Source organism: Bos indicus, chromosome 3 (assembly GCF_029378745.1).
Source record: "Bos indicus isolate NIAB-ARS_2022 breed Sahiwal x Tharparkar chromosome 3, NIAB-ARS_B.indTharparkar_mat_pri_1.0, whole genome shotgun sequence".
NCBI classification, from domain to species: Eukaryota; Metazoa; Chordata; class Mammalia; order Artiodactyla; family Bovidae; genus Bos; species Bos indicus.
Genome location: NC_091762.1, coordinates 11149042 through 11168818, shown reverse-complemented (window position 1 = coordinate 11168818; position 19777 = coordinate 11149042). Strand labels below are relative to the sequence as shown.

General features: G+C 39.5%; 1 protein-coding gene across 1 annotated transcript in view; it reads right to left on the bottom strand.

The window, feature by feature from the left end:
- The window catches only part of SPTA1 (spectrin alpha, erythrocytic 1), an 86687-nt gene that overhangs the window by 37504 nt on the left and 29406 nt on the right, over positions 1-19777 (bottom strand). Inside the window, exons 16-24 of the mRNA XM_070780490.1 lie at positions 14333-14576; positions 12222-12344; positions 7617-7834; positions 7160-7252; positions 5249-5386; positions 3705-3856; positions 2882-3068; positions 1566-1667; positions 465-556 (exon numbers count right to left, since the gene is read on the bottom strand). Coding sequence (XP_070636591.1) covers positions 465-556; positions 1566-1667; positions 2882-3068; positions 3705-3856; positions 5249-5386; positions 7160-7252; positions 7617-7834; positions 12222-12344; positions 14333-14576 — 1349 coding nt within the window. The remainder of the gene's footprint in view (positions 1-464; positions 557-1565; positions 1668-2881; positions 3069-3704; positions 3857-5248; positions 5387-7159; positions 7253-7616; positions 7835-12221; positions 12345-14332; positions 14577-19777) is intronic.

Here is a 19777-nt window from a genome sequence, read left to right as displayed (position 1 = left end):
CATTTTTACACAGCAAAGGTGTTTGGTTGTCAGTTTGTTTACTTAGTTGTGCATTCTGTTTCTTAGTATAGAGATTTGGCAATCAGACATAAAAAAAAAAAAAAAAAAACATCTTTTAGAGTCAATGTGATGTTTGTTTCCCTCTACTCTCTACTTCTAGTTCAGATGTGTTATTACTTAAACCTCTTGTTTCAACTTCAGTTTTCATTCACTATCATGAAAACATATATAAACTGCTAATTATGTACCAGGGCCCAAGCCTAGGTATGAGAAAATTGAAGTTGGTTGTCTGGAGTAGCCTACATGCCCAATGAGATATCTACCTACTACTGAAGCATCTGATTTCCTATTTTATCCAGGAAGAAGGGTTAAGCTAGTAGCTATGGTTCTACTATAGCAATTAGAATCAGTGGTTCTCAAGTTAGTTTTAGAGCAGCACTGCTTTTCAAGGTTAAAATTCTCACCTGTGAAACATCTGGACAGCATGGGCACTGCCTAGCAGCTGGCGCTGTTCCTCTGCCAGCCTCTGCAAGGACCTCCATCGGGCATTCAACTCCTGAAACAGGCAGACACAGACTTTAGCTAGGGATCTAACTCAGCTTAGTGGTGTCTGAAGATTAGATGAGGCTTAAATCCTGATTATTTTCATGCTAACTCCCTTAGAAATTGCACAGGTTTCTTTCTTTCTTGGATAGTTTGAGCTTGGGCCTCAGCTATGCCAATGCAGTTAAAAAAGGGATCACATTCCTTCCCAAATTGATGTTCCAGGTGGGAACCAACAACCTTAGAACATCAATTGATATTGGCTGCCCCAGAGACTACATTACAACCTCTGAAGTGTAAGTTTGACTTCTTGCCTTGGTAGCTAGAAGACATTGCCTTTTTCTATGACCTCTAGTATTTTTTTGTGTCCTGAAATGATTAAACCAGGCAGTCTCTTAGAACCCTATTTTCTGTGAAGAGTAAGAAAATTGTTCCTTTGCACATTCTTTCTCACTCTTACCCCACATCAGTTACCATAAAAGAAGGCAGGGCTTCTCCTCACTGGTTTATGATAACTCAGATAACTGGACTAGACATTCCATTAGTTCCGGACATATTTTATGGAACCACAGGTCCAAATTTGAATAAGGTCTCAAATGTCTTCTCTTCCATCTCTACTACCTATATTCTTCTTTTATTAGGTATTATCAGAGCCTATCTCATCCAGTACACTTTCTGGATTAATCACTTCCCACTATCATAGCTCCTTTACCTGCATCGTCTTTGTATTCAAGTATTTGAGCACTGAATTTCTCATGGTGATGGGGTGGGGGAGGTGTGGCAATTTAAGGATTTTTGAATCGATTAAAAGGCATATGACTTAGCAGCTGAACAACAAGATGGATACACAGCTAGACTATCTGGACTATTTCCTTTGACCTTTCCTATAGCTAGCTCTCTACTGCAATTACCTTCCTCATGTTCTAGCTAATCTGCAGAATATGAAGTTAAATATTTTTAAGTGAGATGAAGGCTCCCCAAACTCAGCCTGGTAGTGAGAAGGAAGAAGGAGTCACAGTTACCTGCTGTATTTGAGCTCCCTCTGGTGTCAAAAGCTCTTCAAATTGAAGATCATCAGCCACCTTGTTGATATCCCTCAGTCGAGGTTCATTTGCCTTCAAATCCTAAGTGGGAAAATGTACCAAAGCAGTTTAAATTCCCTCCTCAAAAATCTTTCACTCTTGCCTGCTCACCTTTGCCCTGACTTGACTATGGATTAAAACATATTGCTAACCATACTTGTAATAAACAACAAACTGCCCTCCTCCAACCTGCCACAAAGAGGAGGACCTTTAAATTCCCTGATACTCGGTGGCTATTAAAAATGTTATTTATATGAAATATAGAGATCTCTTTCCTTAAATTTATTAAAAATATCTCCCTGATTAAATTATACTATCAGAGGGGTCTATGCCTGAGCCAGGTAATAGTTTTTGCTACCAATACAGATGTCTCCACTTTCTGAAAAATTTCATTGTCTGGGTTATGATTTGCTTACATTAAGATATGTTGTAAGAAACAGCCCTAGGGAACTCATCACTATGTCTATAGTGACAATATTGTTCACTTCTCGATACAATGGCCTTTCAATGAGTTTTCTCATGTAAGTCTTATTCTTAGTTTTCTTTTATTAATTGTACCCTATTTACCCTTCCCTTTCTCTTACTTATCTCTCTCTATATATAGAGAAAGACTATTTCCTTTGACCTTTCCCATAACTAGCTCCATACTGCCATTACCTTCTGCATATATGTATATATATGTATATATATATATATATAGCTTTGTACAGCTCTGAATTCCATGTGTAAGGAAAGTATCATATAGAAGAGAAAGGAAAGAAGGGAGAAGTCTATACTAATTGCTAGTTAACATAATAGAACAAATCTGAGAGAATAAAAGAGATTGAGAAGATTTTAGGTAGGCAGAAAATTAAAAATTGTCTGGCTGTCAAGTCAGATTGTTCTTCCCACCTTTCCATCCAAACCTCTACCTGATAACTAGACCTTACAAGAGTCTTACAACACCCAATCTCAACCTGAGCATCAGTATCACAGGCCAGTACAGGACAAGTTGTAAAGATTCAGGAAGACCAGTACTTCCAATAGGATGCAGGAGTGACAGCGACTGCAGGCTACAAAATCAAGGTAACTAGTTTCCTCTGCATTTTCTTTCCACTTGTAATACCTAGAGAAATATTTTAAATATGGAACTCTCTAGCTTTGGGGAGGATATTTAGCAAATATGAAATTAAGGGATTACTTAGGAGGAGATATGAGGTAAAAGGAAATGATGAAAATCCTCAGAAAGCTATCTAGAGGAGACAGCTCTTTCTTACCATTTGGAACTCATCAAACTTTTTCTGTAACTCCCAAACATCATCTAATTCCACCCCGGTGTTTTCTGCCTTTTTCTCTCGGATCCAGTCCAGCATGTCTCCTGCCTCATAGGCCAGCAAAAACTCATTGTAACGTTGCAACAGATGACGTCTGCGCTCGTCTGCCCGATGCAGGAGGGAATGGTACCTAAGTGGAGAAATAAAGAGAATGGAAAATGTGGGAAAAAAGAGACAGAAAACACGGAAGAGTACTGGTAAGAAAGGGAGAGAACAAAAGGGACAAAAAGGAAAGGGAAGAAAAATCAAAAGAAGAACAATAAAGAGGAGGAAATAAAAATGGAAGAAAAATGGCATTGAGAGCAGAGAGACACAAGCTTTCTATTTAAAAACAATCAAAATGTCAGTGTCCCAATAGTGTGACTGACAATACCTCTTCATCTTTCTATAGAAGTGAAAAGTTCACATTCCTATTGACAACTGGATAGGAAATAGCCTTGTATAGTAATATACACAAACAAAGTGCTCGTAGGAGTCAGAAGACCTTTGGACAAGCTTGAAAGAGTGACAGAGTGCCAGGCAGGGTGTCAGAATATGTGACCCTAATATTGTGTGACCTTGGGCAATTTACATAATGGTGCTGGAGTTTCCTTTCCTTATTTAAAAAATAAAGGGTTTGAATTACGCTGTTTACTTTTAGCTCTTAAAATCTGTGAATTTGAAAAGCATCTTTAATCTAACAAATAATAGAATCAAGAGTTGTATCTTTGACCAGTCGGAGATGTTTGGCCAAACACTGTCCAGTTCTCCAGCCTCCAGAACTTACTGGTTCTCAATCTGTTCCTGGCGCTGGATGATGTTGCCTGGTTCTTCTCGCTTCCGTTGTGGGAGCATAGGAAACTCATCACGGGCTAGTTTCCTCACATAGACAGCTGGCACAAAGCCCTGGTGATCATCAGTTTCTACTTTCCACCAGTCCTAAAGGAAGAGCAAATCCCCACTCCTTCCTTAAAAGCCACATTTAGAAGTTTTAACCCTCATAACCGAGTCTGTAGGCAAAGGGACAAACTGATGACGAGAAGAAATAAACAACTGCTTATAAATTTTATGTATTACAAAGAAGATAAATCAGGAGTTGCAGGAATTGGAGAGATAAGTCTCTGAAATCAAGGAATCTGATATTTGATATTAGATCCTTAACTTTGAGGAAGTTTTCAAAACCCAATGGTCATTCTCTTCATGATAGGGTATTTTGTCTACTGAAAATTCATTTAAAAAACCTATAGGGACAGAATTAAACCAGGCTTCTTCTGGGTAGAGCATCTATGTATGAGAGTATTGTATAAGAACTTTTCCCTATCCTTCTCCTAGAGCCCCTAAAAATTGTGCATTGCCTGAAATTCACCTATAAGAATGTTTCATGCTTAAGTATCACCCTGACTGTCACAGTCTTTTAGGAATGTTGCTATACTAACCACTCTGGAGTTAATATCCTCAGAGAATAATGTAGTGAAATAGGGAAGACTGAGCAAAAAGAAAAGAGTACTGGAACACAGCTTATTTGATAATGACAATCTTGCTTCCCCCCAAAATTATTTATCCTCAGAGTGAAAAATCTTGAGCTCTCTTTTTTTTTCTTCTCAATTTATGAAGATTAATGAAGTATTAAATATTTTAAAAGTTACTTGAACTCTTACTTTTTTATTGAAATGTAGTTGATTTACAATGCTGTGACAATCTCTGCTGTACAGCAAAGTGACTCAGTTATACACATATACACCTTCTTTTTAAAAATATTTTTTCCATTATGTTTTACCACAGGATATTGAATATAGTTCCCTGTGCTGTGCATTAACCTTGATGTTTCCGTGATCTCCTATGATAAACATACTTTAAATATTGGACAATATTTTGTTACTATTCTCACAGTCATGAAGGCTAAAGAAAAACCAAGTTAACAAAAAACCTCTCCTTGACCAGGCTCCTCTTAAGCTCAGTCAATTTTTTCCATTACTAGGAACACTTGCACAGAATAGGAATAAGCAGAGACAAAGAGACAAGTTTTAATCCTGTAACCATATTATAGAATTGCCACTCATGGCTTATAAGTGTTTGGGCTAGTTACTCAAGCTCCTTGAGTCCTCACTTTATTAAGTGTGAAATTGGTATTTTGTAATCTCAAAAGATATGTATAGGATCCTAAGCAATAGCTGGAGGGATGATATTACTCAATAAATTATGGTTATTTAAGAGAGAGAGAGCAATAGAAAAATACTGACTGGTTAAAATATACCCATATCTGGCAGGGTTGGGAGAGTCAACTGCAAGAGCCACCTTGTTGATGGGGAGAAAAGTAGAAAGGAAAGTCACCTTGCTGATGGAACTGAGCAGTGTTAAGACATCATCTTTCTTCATGGTGACTTCTCGGGAGCAGAGGGCCTCAAAGTCATATAAGGCCACAACCCTCTCTTCTGGAGCAGCCACCTCCACAGGTGCAGCTTGTTGTTCCTGAACAAAAATAGGAAGAAGAACATTCTAGTCACCCATAGGAAAGATCTTTCAGTACAACCTACCCACAGTGGGTAGGTTCCTGTACCCAAAGGAGAGAGGAGCTCCTGGTTATAACCTCTTACCTGGATGCCAGTAACAGAGCTATTGCAATATGATATCTTTAGAAATATCATTTCATCTTAGCACTTCTCAGGGGACAGGCAGACTGGGAAATATGTATATAGAGTGAGCAAGTAAGAATTTAATTTGTCAAAAACATATTAAATGCTCTAAGTCACCAGTCTTAAGCAGATATTAAAGGATTGCATGAATCCATGTTTCAGAAAATTGAGAAAGTGAAAGATCCACTTCTTTCATTACCTTCTCCATTCCCTAGGTCTTTAAAGTATTTTGTAGACCAAATATGGACTTTTTTTTTTTTTTTTTAAGAGATGAATGGCCGACAGCACAGGGAGGGCCTAGAATTTTAATATTTGAGAAAATAAACCTAGATCAAATATCTTGTTTCTCTTTTTAGCAAGAAACCTGCCCTCCATGATACAGTCTTTCTGATTTTCATTTCCCCCAGATATCTTATCTCTGAGAGAATGAACAAATATAATCACCCTTCATAAGTAATGACCCACATCTTTTTCAGATGGGATGTGAAGATATACCTCCCCTTATATATCCCTCTGATTTTGTATCCTTCAAGTACTATTTCCTCATAACTTACAATTCATAAATCCACCTGTTTTTATGTAGGCACCTACTGTGCAGAGCTTGAGGAAGGCACAGCACTAAAACTCTGTAAATACTTATTGTCATAGTAAGCCTGGCAACCCACTCCAGTACTTTTGCCTGGAGAATCCCATGGAGGGAGGAGCCTGGTAGGCTACAGTCCATGGAGTCGCAAAGAGTCGGACATGACTGAGTGACTTCACTTTCTTTCTTTCTAAGCCTATGTATTTTCTACTTGCAGTGTATGGGTTCAGAGCCCCTCATAAGAAAGAATTTCTTGAATGTGAAAGTGTGTCTTTTTTCTTTCCACTCTACTCAGGAAACATCCATATCATTTAGTTGATTTCTGCTTCCATCACTCTTCCAGACACTTATTTTCACCTTGCAGTCTTGCCATTCTCACAATTCTCTTGATTATTTTGTGCTTCAGAGCATTTGCTCTTATGGATTATTCACTAGAAGAACCCATCTTCTCCTTATCTGCATAGTAAACCACCCTTACAAAACGAATTCAGATAAATTGATTTGCCTCAGCTATGAAGATTTTTCTGTCCTCCAGCATTCTAATATCAAGAGAATGAAACACTTCTTTCTTTGAGATTGTTTTCCCATTCATGTATCTATCATATGTTATTTGTTACAATTCATGACCTAATAGACTGTAACTTTCCTTCAAGTCAGAATTATTCTTTTATTCATGCTTGCACATGGTAGACATTTAATACATGTTGGTATAAAAAATAACTAAGAAAGGAAGGAACATAAAAAGGAGAGATATGAATAAAAGAAGTAAAAGAAAAGAAAATGGAAATATAAAAGGAAAAAGGAAACAAAAATATACCAATGAACAAATTATAACACTTATTGAGAAATTCTTTTGCTCTGAATCTCTGTAAATGCTACAAAGATGCTACAGTGCCTGCCTAAAGATTACAAGACAGTATTTTCTGATGCAATTGCTTCCTAGAATATGTAAAGTAAAAACTGGCGACAATTCCTTTTCCTCTGCAGTGGAGAAAGTGATTCTTGTTATACTTAAGTCCTTCTTACCTGGCAGGCTTCTGCCTGATCCCGAAGAGCTTGCATACTGTTTCCAAAAGCCTTCAGATCCACTAGAAAGGCCTCATGCTTCTTTAGAAGAGCCTTAATTTGTTGATGGGAAAATCATCAAAAGCAGATATAGGAAGAACACTAAACTTGTTTTATGATATACTTATTGTCCGCATTCTTATTAAAAGATACTAAATTTGCAAGATGTCTGGTCATGCATTTGGGGGGTTAGATAATCTTTAAGAAATATGGATTTCTATGGGATTAGGAAAATGTGGCATATCTTTTGGGATTTTTGTTAATTCAGATTATCCCAGCAGAGGAAGCCCAAAAGTTATCACTCTGGAAACCCCAAATGATCTAAGAAAATATTACGCTATCACACATTCTAAGTAGGTACACATTTGGTACCAGTTTGGTGAGTATTAGACAATATCTTTCCCTATGCCCTCCTTACCCCAGCTGCTTCTTCATCTGCCCCGTAGTTAGTGTTGTCTACTATAGGTTCCTTCTCTCTAATCCATGCTTCTGCTTCATGAAGATCAACTAGGTACTGCTGGAATTGGACATTGGCTTCAAGATCATTCTGCCGTCTAGTAGCTCGAGCCTGGAGAGATTCCATATTCTCATTCAAACTGTTGACCCTAGAGGCCACATCTTCTGCAGCAAAGTGTCCTATGAGGTAGTTATAGAAAAGGAGAGTTTTACCCTCATTAATGTCCACTATACTTTAATCTTTTTGGTAACCTGGGAGAGAGAAAAGGAGCCATGAGGATCATGCTGCATGAAGTCAATATGACATTTTACCTAAATTCCTAGGAATTGAAATATTATATGTGAGATTAAGCACTGGTTAATGAGGGATAGAGTGTGTGTGTATGGTGGTGAATTGGAAGGTACAATCTCTGATATAGGGAATGAAAACAAAATACCTATATGTGGGTACTGTTCAGAGTACTAAAAACATGCATTCTCTAGCCTAAACAGAAAAATCAGCTAATTTTCATTTCTGTTTTTTTTTTTTTTTTTTTTTAATATCAATGAATCAAAATTTTTCCTTAGATCATGTTAAGTACATTTTCAGAATTTGGTAAGCACCCCCACAGATAAATCAAGAAAATACAGTGAAGTGTTGGCAAAAATCAACCAGCAGATTTTCATTTCTGCCTATAAAGGATTTATTACTACAAGAATTATTCTCTTATCCTAAACAACTAGGAAACAGGACAGACTGTAAGATATAATGATTTTCAGACAATAGACAAAGGAGTGTGACTCCTGAGAGAAGGGAAAGAAATGAGCTATGCCTTTATGAATGCCACAGCTCAGGCCTGGGGCAGTGTATACACTGTAGTGTTAAAAGGATTAGTACTATAGAACTATCAATAGCAATCACAACGTGCTGAGACAGAGAGCTGAGGGAAGACAAGACAACTAGAACTTGTGGAGCAGAATACTGACTAGACTGCTGTACCAGGGAGGGTGTTTTGGAAATTTGCAAAGGTCCCTTGAAGTATTTAACTGATTATTCCTTGGCAGAAATGTACCAGGAAACTCTTAAAGGGGAAAAAATAATAAGACTGGAAAGAAGTAGACTAAAAAACTCCTAAGGACCACAAAGTGTTGTGAATATTTAAAATTAGCTCCCAGCAAAGTGGAAAGATATGGACTTCCAAGGTGCTGCTAGTGGTAAAGAACCCACCTGCCAATGCAGGAGACATGAATTCAATCTTTGGGTCAAGAAAATTCCCTAGAGAGTCTACGGTCCATGGGGTCACAAAGAGTTGCATACAACTGAAACAACTTGCAGAAGCAAAGTAGAAAGACATATAGTGGTCAAAATTGCCTTTTTGAGCATATGTGATGCTGGTATGTCCCTAGCCACAGTTGTGATATCATATTCCAGTTTCAACTGCTGGTCCGATGCCTCCTGGTCCCTCGGTGGCATCTATCTGAACATGGACCCGGCTCCACCCAACTGCCTGCAGGCACTAAATGCATGCGAACTCTCACCAAACAATCAGCAAGAGAGGAATACAGCACCACCCAAGAGCAAAAGCAAGTTGACTAAAGTCATACTAAGCTCACAGACATGCCAAAACACAACACCTGATATGGCCCTGCTCAACAGAGGGAAAAGACTCAGCTCTGCCAACCAAAGTGCAGGCACCAGTCCCTCCCACCAGGAAGCCTATAATAAACCCCTAGACCAATCTCACGCACCAGAGAGCAGACAACAGAAACAAGAGGAAGTACAGCCCTGCAGCCTGTGGAAAGGAGACCATGAACACAGTAGGTTAGCCAAATGAGACAACAGAGAAATGTTTTGCAAAGTGGAAGGATATAATAATATATGGTATTATAAGGTACAAGGAACAACCCTTCTAAGAACACTATCTAGATTTAGACTAATTTAGACTAATCCTCTAAATTTGGAACCAGTCTGTTGTTCCATGTCCAGTTCTAACTGCTGCTTCCTGACCTGCATACAGGTTTCTCAAGAGGCAGGTCAGGTGGTCTGGTATTCCCATCTCTTTCAAATTTTTACACAGTTTCTTGGGATCCACACAGTCAAAGGCTTTGGCATAGTCAATAAAGCAGAAATAGATGTTTTTCTGGAACTCTCTTGCTTTTTCCATGATCCAGTGGATGTTGGCAATTTGATCTCTGGTTCCTCTGCCTTTTCTAAAACCAGCTTGAACATCTGGAAGTTCACGGTTCACGTATTGTTGAAGCCTGGCTTAGAGAATTTTGAGCATTACTTTACTAGCGTGTGAGATGAGTGCAGTTGTTCAGTAGTTTGAGTATTCTTTGGCATTGCCTTTCTTTAGGATTGGAAGGAAAACTAATGTTTTCCAGTCCTGTGGCCACTGCTGCACTTCCCAAATTTGCTGGCATATTGACTGCAGCACTTTCACAGCATCATCTTTCAGGATTTGAAATAGCTCAACTGGAATTCCATCACCTCCACTAGTTTTGTTCGTAGTGATGCTTTCTAAGGCCCACTTGACTTCACATTCCAGGATATCTGGCTCTAGTCAGTGATCACACCATCGTGATTATCTTGGCCATGAAGATCTTTTTTGTACAGTTCTTCTGTGTATTCTTGCTACCTCTTCTTAATATCTTCTTCTTCTGTTAGGTCCATACCATTTCTGTCCGTTATCGAGCCCATCTTTGCATGAAATGTTCCCTTGGTATCTCTAATTTTCTTGACGAAATGTCTAGTCTTTCCCATTCTGTTGTTTTCCTCTATTTCTTTGCATTGACTGCTGAGGAAGCCTTTCTTATCTCTTCTTGCTATTCTTTGGAACTCTGCATGCAGATGCTTATATCTTTCCTTTTCTCCTTTGCTTTTTGCTTCTCTTCTTTTCACAGCTTTGTGTAAGGCCACCTCAGACAGCCATTTTGCTTCTTTGAATTTCTTTTCCATGGGGATGGTCTTGCTCCCTGTCTCCTGAACAATGTCACGAACTGCTGTCCATAGTTTATCAGGCACTCTATCTATCAGATCTAGTCCCTTAAATCTATTTCTCACTTCCACTGTATAATCATAAGGGATTTGATTTAGGTCATACCTGAATGGCCTAGTGGTTTTCCCTACTTTCTTCAATTTAAGTCTGAATTTGGCAATAAGGAGTTCATGATCTTATTTAACTTATATGCAGAGCACATCATGAAAAACTGTGGACTGGAAGAAGCACAAGCTGGAATCAAGATTCTGGGAGAAATATTAATAACCTCAGATATGCAGATGACACCACCTTTATGGCAGAAAGTGAAGAGGAACTAAAAAGCCTCTTGATGAAAGTGAAAGAGGAGCATGAGAAGGTTGGCTTACAGCTCAACATTCAGAAAACTAACATCATGGCATCTGGTCCCATCACTTCATGGGAAATAGATGGGGAAACAGTGTCAGACTTTATTTTTTTGGGCTCTAGAATCACTACAGATGGTGACTGCAGCCATGAAATTAAAAGACGCTTACTCCTTGGAAGGAAAGTTATGACCAACCTAGATAGCATATTAAAAAGCAGAGACATTACTTTGCCAACAAAGGTCCATCTAGTCAAGACTATGGTTTTTCCTGTGGTCATGTACGGATGTTAGAGTTGGACTGTGAAGAAAGCTGAGTGCCGAAGAATTGATGCTTTTGAACTGTGGTGTTGGAGAAGACTCTTGAGAGTCCTTTGGACTGCAAGGAGATCCAACTGGTCCATTCTAAAGGAGATCAGTACTCGGTATTCTTTGGAAGGAAAGGTGCTAAAGCTGAAACTCCAGTACTTTGGCTACCTCATGCAAAGAGCTGACTCATTGGAAAAGACTCTGATGCTGGGAGGGATTGGGAGCAGGAGGAGAAGGGGACGACAGAGGATGAGATGGCTGGATGGCATCACTGACTCGATGGACATGAGTTTGAGTGAAATCCGAGAGTTGGTGATGGACAGGGACGCCTGGTGTGCTGCAATTCATGGGGTCTCAAAGAGTTGGACACGACTGAGCAACTGAACTGAACTGAACTGAATCCTCTAAATTAGTTCCAGAATAAAAGCTTCCCAGGAAGAACAAAAAGAAAGCATATCCAAGAAGTTCTGGATCTTTGTTTCTGCAAAGCTGTAGAAACACAGAAAACTACACCAAGTTGGTAAAGGTCAGTGATAAAAAGCTTTAAACAATCAGAGGAAAGAAGACATTACATACAAAAGAGCAAAAACAGGAATGAGAGCAGGCTTCTCACCAGAAACTACGCAAGTTAGAGGATGTGCAGCAGCATCTTTAAAATACTTAAAGACACAGTCAAACAATAATTTTATATCCAGTGAAAATGTGTTTCAAAAATGAAGGCAAAAATAAGTCTTTTAGATTACAGAAAAAGCCCAGATAATCTATTATTAGCAGGACTTCACTATGAGGAAATGTTAGAGAAACTTCACCTAAAAGGAAAATTATACAGGTAAAAGCATCAATGTAGACAAAGAAATGAAGCTCTAAAGTTAGAAAAACTTCTTCCCATAAATTTGGCAAAATGGTGGCAGGTCATTTAAATTTGAATCATACATGCCTTCCTCTATCATTTTGTTTCCCTTCTCTGTAATCATTTGAATGTGTGGCTCATGGCTGGCAATATTAGCCTGGATGACATGGTGTCTGTTCAGAAGATTCTTGGAGGTAATCAGGTCTTTGCCTAGAGATAAAAAAAAAAAAAAAAATTCAAGGTCATTGTTGCAGTACACAGAATAAGAAGATGTTATTCTACTTCCTTTTAACTCTTGGACCTACAAGTTCTTCCCATTGAATTCATTAAGCAGGCTTCCTAAAATTTACATTGTCTGAATTAATATCTCTGCTTGGATTTGTTCTTCCCCTTGCCTCTTTGTACTAGGAAATTTCAATTTATTATTCTACAAAAAATGAGGAATACATCACTCTTCTCTTTGGATGATAGGTAGAAAGGCAAGTAACCCTTCAGCTCAAACTTTCAATATATCATGCAACCAATTTCTTTCAACACACTGTAGTATAAAAAGCAGGCTCTTCCTCTTACTAATTTCTATGGGTACCAGTAAGTTATTAAATCCTCTAAACTAATAGTAACTGTTCTGCAACTTTCTTTGTAAGGATTAGAAATAATTTGCAAAAGGTGCCTCACCATTGGTTAACATTAACAAACACAATAAAAACTACATAGTATTAATTTCCTCCTTCTTCTAAAGTCTCTGGCTCAGCTACTTCATCCTCCCTGTCTCCCACCCAAGCTTCACCTCTCTTTCCTCCAAAATTTTCTTCTGTATCAGATCAGATCAGATCAGATCAGTCGCTCAGTCATGTCTGATTCTTTGCGACCCCATGAATCTCAGCACGCCAGGCCTCCCTGTCCATCACCAACTCCCGGAGTTCACTCAGACTCACATCCATCGAGTCAGTGATGCCATCCAGCCATCTCATCCTCTGTCGTCCCCTTCTTCTCCTGCCCCCAATCCCTCCCAGCATCAGAGTCTTTTCCAACGAGTCAACTCTTCGCATGAAGTAGCCAAAATACTGGAGTTTCAGCTTTAGCATCGTTCCTTCCAAAGAAATCCCAGGGCTGATCTCCTTCAGAATGGATTGGTTGGATCTCCTTGCAGTCCAAGGGACTCTCAAGAGTCTTCTCCAACACCACAGTTCAAAAGCATCAATTCTTCGGCACTCAGCCTTCTTCACAGTCCAACTCTCACATACATACATGACCACAAGAAAAACCATAGCCTTGACTAGACGAACCTTTGTTGGCAAAGTAATGTCTCTGCTTTTGAATGTGCTATCTAGGTTAGTCATAACTTTCCTTCCAAGGAGTAAGCGTCTTTTAATTTCATGGCTGCAGTCACCATCTGTAGTGATTTTGGAGCCCAGAAAAATAAAGTCTGACACTGTTTCCACTGTTTCCCCATCTATTTCCCATGAAGTGGTGGGACCGGATGCCATGATCTTCGTTTTCTGTATACTTCACACTAAATGTCTGCAAATCTCTATGCTCATCTCTCCTTCAAAGATATCTTTTCTCCTCTAGGAAATTTTCCCAGAATAGTTCCTCCTGTTATCATGGTCCAGTCTCTCACAGATGTAACCAATATATGTAAATTAAGTTTACATTATATCTGTGTGCACTTTTTTACCTATTTCAATGCTAGTGTCCTAGGTTTAATAATGGTAAACCAATAGCTTCAAAAGGGAAAAAAATGTACTATATCTGCTGTTTCATTCCTTTTATCTTTGTAATAGCTGATACATTAATATATCCTTGTGAAAACTCCCCTTATAAAAGGGAAGTACTGACAACGTAGACAGAAACACTTGGTACCTCAAACATTAACCATGACCACTCAACCAAGGACCTTAACAATAACTTAAGTTAGAGCAAGTAGCAAAAAGCTGGTCATACTTTAGCTCTTCCCAGAGACCTTAAATCTGTGGCATTCTTCATGTTTGGTTTTAGGAGGTAAACTTCTCATATAAATTTTTATAAAATCTTTTTTTTTTTTTTTTTTGTCTTTGAAAGCTTGAAAATTTTTCAAGTGTCTAAGGGGAAAAAGCTGAGCATAAACTTAGTTGCTGTGCCCCTGATCTTTCAAAGCATCTGTAGACCTTGGTCTTCTTTTTCTGGCTCTACCTGCTGGTGCTGTATGACTTACTAACCAAGGTAGGTGGAAGCCACTGAGGGTTCTGTCTCTTGGATCCAGGCCTCCTCATCCTCTGTATCTCTTTGGATCTGGTACAGGTGGAAAAGGTCAATGAGCTTATTCTTCCGGTAGGCCAGTCGCTCCTTCAGGGCTTCAAACTGGGATACCAGGTACTCTTGCCTTTCCCGTATGTTCCCAGCATCGGGATGGCTGATTTCTTCAAAATATGTTGCCAGGTCTGTGAGGGTGTCCACCTGATCCTAAGGGAAAAATAGAATGGGGGTCAGAAAGTTCCATCATTTAGTAAGAAAAGAATGAGAGTTTGGTATCTGGTATCTGGGGTGGGGGTGGGGGGTTGGTGTTGGGCACGGAGTGATAAGGAGAATCAGCTCCCATATGTGCTTGTGTTTAAACTTCTAAATCAAGTCAGTGAAATAGAGTGGGAGAAGTTGCTACACTAAGAACCAATTCATTATGCCAAAAGCTATTTATAGAAAAATAGTTCTGAAATAACATGTGGTTGTTTAAATCATGTCTGGCTCTTTTTCAATACCTTGGACTGTAGCCCACCAGGCTCCTCTATCCATGGAATTTCTCAGGCAAGAATATTGGAATGGATGTCATTTCCCTCTCCAGGGGATCCTCCCCACCCAGGGATCAAACCCACATCTCCTGCATTGGCAGGTGGATTCTTCACCACTGAGCCACTGGGAAGCCCTGAAGTCATGTGCTAGAAAGGACAAAATATTTATAGAGGGCACCAGAGAAATCAGGGAAACCACAACTACAAAGCCTTCTTTGATTGGGAGTGTTGCTAAATCGAGGCCCCAAAGAAGAGAGTAGGAGGCTTTTTCTGTCTCAACCCCCCTTCCAACTCTTTTCTTGTCCTTTATAAAGAGCTATTATTGTTTGTTGCAGAGCAAGACCAATGCCTGTGAGATGAAATGTAGCTCTGCAAGGCAAGTGTCAGAACCCCAAAAAGATAAATTCAAAGGCTTTTCTTTGGCTATTGGTTGTACAAATCTAAGGAAATAACAGTTCCCATTTGACTTATACGTGAGAAAGGAGAAAAACAGAAGCAGAAGTTTGAAGAATCTTCCTAGAAATAAAATTTTAATCATATCACTGCACAGTAAAATAGATACAAGAGATTCATTTCATCTTTATTAACGAGGTCAACTATGACTGTCTAGCAGTAGCACAGTACCCAGAAGTTTTGTTTTTTTGCTTGTTTCATTTTGTTGTTGGGATGGGCAGTTGATGATAAAAGAAGTTATTCTAAAAGACGTATGTATAGCAGGCATTGGTTTTACTTATCCTAGTTTGTCATTCTGTGCTCAACCTACACAGGGTTTGATCTATCTCTCCTCTATTTGGAACAAACCAATGATCATCAATAGCTTCTTAAAGTGTATACTCACTTCTCAATAAAGAATTAAAGCCTCCATAGAGAGTTAAAATTAAAATCTTCTGCTAGCCAACTGTTTGCATCTCTTACGACAGTTTAACTTCGAAAAACATCATTGTATAATAGAGTGATTTTAAAGCATCATAATTGTCATGATTATGGTACCACTGTACTATGTGAGATGACAAGAGTGAAAGTCAACATTCTAGGAATCAGTGAAATAAAATGGCCTGAAATGGGTGAATTTAACTAAGATAACCATTATATCTACCTCTGTGGGCAGGAATCCCTTAGAAGAAATGGAGTAGCCGTCATGGTCAACAAAAGAGTCTGAAATGAAGTAATCTCATTCAGATGCAATCTCAAAAACTACAGAATGATCTCTGTTCATTTCCAAGGCAACCCATTCAATATCGTAATGCCCCAACCAGTAACGCTGAAGAAGCTGAAGTTGAAAGGTTCTATGAAGATCTACAAGACTTTTTAGAACTAACACCCCCAAAATATGTCCTTTTCATTATAGGGGACTGGAATGCAAAAGTAGCAAGTCAAGAAACACCTGGAGTAACAGGCAAATTTGGCCTTGGAATATGGAATGAAGCAGGGCAAAGACTAATAGTGTTTTGCCAAGAAAAGGCACTGGTCATAGCAAACACCCTCTTCCAACAACACAAGAGAAGACTCTACGCATGGACATCACCAGATGGTCAACACCGAAATCAGATTGATTATATTCTTTGCAGCCAAAGATGGAGGAGCTTTATACAGTCAACAAAATCAAGACCAGGAGCTGGCTTGGCTCAGATCATGAACTCCTTATTGCCAAATTCAGACTGAAATTGAAAAAAAGTAGGGAAAACCACTAGACCATTCAGGTATGATCTAAATCAAATACCTCAAGCTTATACAGTGGAAGTGAGAAGTAGATTTAAGGGGCTAGATCTGATAGATTGCCTGATGAACTACTGACTGAGGTTCGTGAGATTGTACAGGACCATCCAGACGGAAAAGAAATGCAAAAAAGCAAAATGGCTGTCAGAGGTGGCCTTACAAATAGCTGGGAAAAGAAGAGAAGTGAAAAGCAAAGGAGAAAAGGAAAGATATAAGCATCGGCATGCAGAGTTCCAAAGAATAGCAATGAGATAAGAAAGCCTTCCTCAGCGACCAATGCAAAGAAATAGATGAAAAACACAGAATAAGAAAGACTAGAGATCTCTTCAAGAAAATTAGAGATATCAAGGGAACGTTTCATGCAAAGATGGGCTCGATAAAGGACAGAAATGGTATGGACCTAACAGAAGCAGAAGATGTTAAGAAGAGATGGCAAGAATACACAGAAGAACTGTACAAAAAAATCTTCACGACCAAGATAATCAAGATGGTGTGATCACTGACCTAGAGCCAGACAGCCTGGAATGTGAAGTCAAGTGGGCCTTAGAAAGCATCATTATGAACAAAGCTGGTGGAGGTGATGGAATTTCAGTTGAGCTATTCCAAATCCTGAAAGATGATGCTGTGAAAATGCTGTACTCAATATGCCAGCAAATTTGGAAAACTCAGCAGTGGCCACAGGACTGGAAAAGGTCAGTTTTCCTTCCAATCCCAAAGAAAGGCAATGCCAAAGAATGCTCAAACTACCGCAGAATTGCACTCATCTCACATGCTAGTAAAGTAATGCTCAAAATTCTCCAAGCCAGGCTTCAGCAATATGTGAACCATGAACTTCCTGATGTTCAAGCTGGTTTTAGAAAAGGCAGAGGAATCAGAGATCAAATTGCCAATATCCGCTGGATCATGGAAAAAGCAAGGGGGTTCCAGAAAAACATCTATTTCTGCTTTATTGACTATGCCAAAGCCTTTGACTGTGTGGATCACAATAAACTGTGGAAAATTCTTCAAGAGATGGAAATACCAGACCACCTGACCTGCCTCTTGAGAAACCTGTATGAAGGTCAGGAAGCAACAGTTAGAACTGGACATGGAACAACAGACTAGTTCCAAAGAGGAAAAGGAGTTCGTCAAAGCTGTATATTGTCACCCTGCTATTTTAACTTATATGCAGAGTACATCATGAGAAACGCTGGGCTGGAAGAAGCACAAGCTGGAATCAGGATTGCCGGGAGAAATATCTATAACCTCAGATATGCAGATGACACCACCCTTATGGCAGAAAGTGAAGAGGAACTAAAAAGCCTCTTGATGAAAGTGAAAGTGGAGAGTGAAAAAGTTGGCTTAAAGCTCAACATTCAGAAAACTAAGATCATGTCATCTGGCCCCATCACTTCATGGGAAATCGATGGGGAAACAGTGTCAGACGTTATTTTTCTGGGCTCCAAAATCACTGCAGATGGTGATTGCAGCCATGAAATTAAAAGACGCTTACTCCTTGGAAGGAAAGTTATGACCAACCTAGATAGCATATTCAAAAGCAGAGACATTACTTTGCCAACAAAGGTCCATCTAGTCAAGGCTATGGTTTTTCTGGTAGTCATGTATGGATGTTAGAGTTGGACTGTGAAGAAAGCTGAGAGCCGAAGAATTGATGCTTTTGAACTGTGGTGTTGGAGAAGACTCTTGTGGGTCCCTTGGACTGCAAGGAGATCCAACCAGTCCATTCTGAAGGAGATCAGCTCTGGGATTTCTTTGGAAGGAATTATGCTAAAGCTGAAACTTCAGTACTTTGGCTACCTCATGCAAAGAGTTGACTCATTGGAAAAGACTCTGATGCTAGGAGGGATTGGGGGCAGGAGGAGAAGGGGATGACAGAGGATGAGATGGCTGGATGGCATCACTGACTCGATGGACGTGCGTCTGAGTGAACTCCGGGAGTTGGTGATGGACAGGGAAGCCTGGCATGCTGCAATTCATGGGTCACAAAGAGTCGGACACGACTGAGTGACTGAACTGAACTGTACTATTTGAAAACCAAGGCAGTGCATCATGCCTCAGACTAAAGAGATAGACTTGACTGAGAGTCAGTTGCTATTTTATCCAGCTCTCCACATGTTGTTCGTGAGTCTGAGTGAACTATGGGAGTTGGTGATGGACAGGGAGGCCTGATGTGCTGCATTTCATGGGGTCACAAATAGTCGGACATGACTGAGCGAATGAACTGAACTGAAAAGAACTGAGAGAATATTTATGACATTTTCCAGCTTTGATAGTCCATATCTAAAATTTCTTTTGCAAGCATGGTATCTTAGCTTCTACTACAACTAGGAGTATAACCAAGCAGGACCCTATACGCCTTCCTGGGACGAATCCCTCCCCCATACCTTCTGTGTTAGCTCCTTTCTGAAGTAGTCAGATAATATTATCTGATGAATATTTCCTGAAGTTTTCAGATGCTAAAACCACCACCAAATAGAAGAAATTAACTTGAAATTAGCTTGAGGATCATGAGCAGTAGTCCGCAGACCTTCTGGAACATAAGGCTTGATAATATTAACTGCTCTCAGTACAATACAAGCTTGGATTCCTGGGATGAGAAATTGAGTCAACTAGAAGTTGATTTCCATTGAATTCTCTAGAAACTCACATAGAGTATCTCTGCTGCAGGGAGGAAACCAGTTTGACTCCATGTTGGAAACTGTTTCTTTGACTTGTTTTTCATTGCTTTTGTTATTATAATCATACTTGGCTTTCCTAGAGGACCCTGCCCCTTCCCATGACTGTAAACTAAAGTGCCTTTGTTCAGCTTACTGACAGATAGCTTGTCCCTGCCCACCTGTGAATAGAAAAGATTAACCCATCATTTCTGCAGGCTGGAAATTATCTTGGAGATGTTTTGCAAGACTGAAGACCCTTTCAATTTACTTCCCCACTATCTCTCCCTCTCTATTCTGCCTTTTGACTTTAGTTCCTCATTGCTTCTTTCTCTCTGATCCATAAAAGAACCTGACATCCAGACCCCAATAAGATGGCTATTTTGGGGCACCAGACTACCATTTTCTCAGTCTGCTGGCTCCTTGATTAAAGTTTCTTCCTTGCCGCAACATCTCGTCTCTTGGATTCATTGGCCTGTTATGTGACGAGCTTGGACTCAGTAACCTC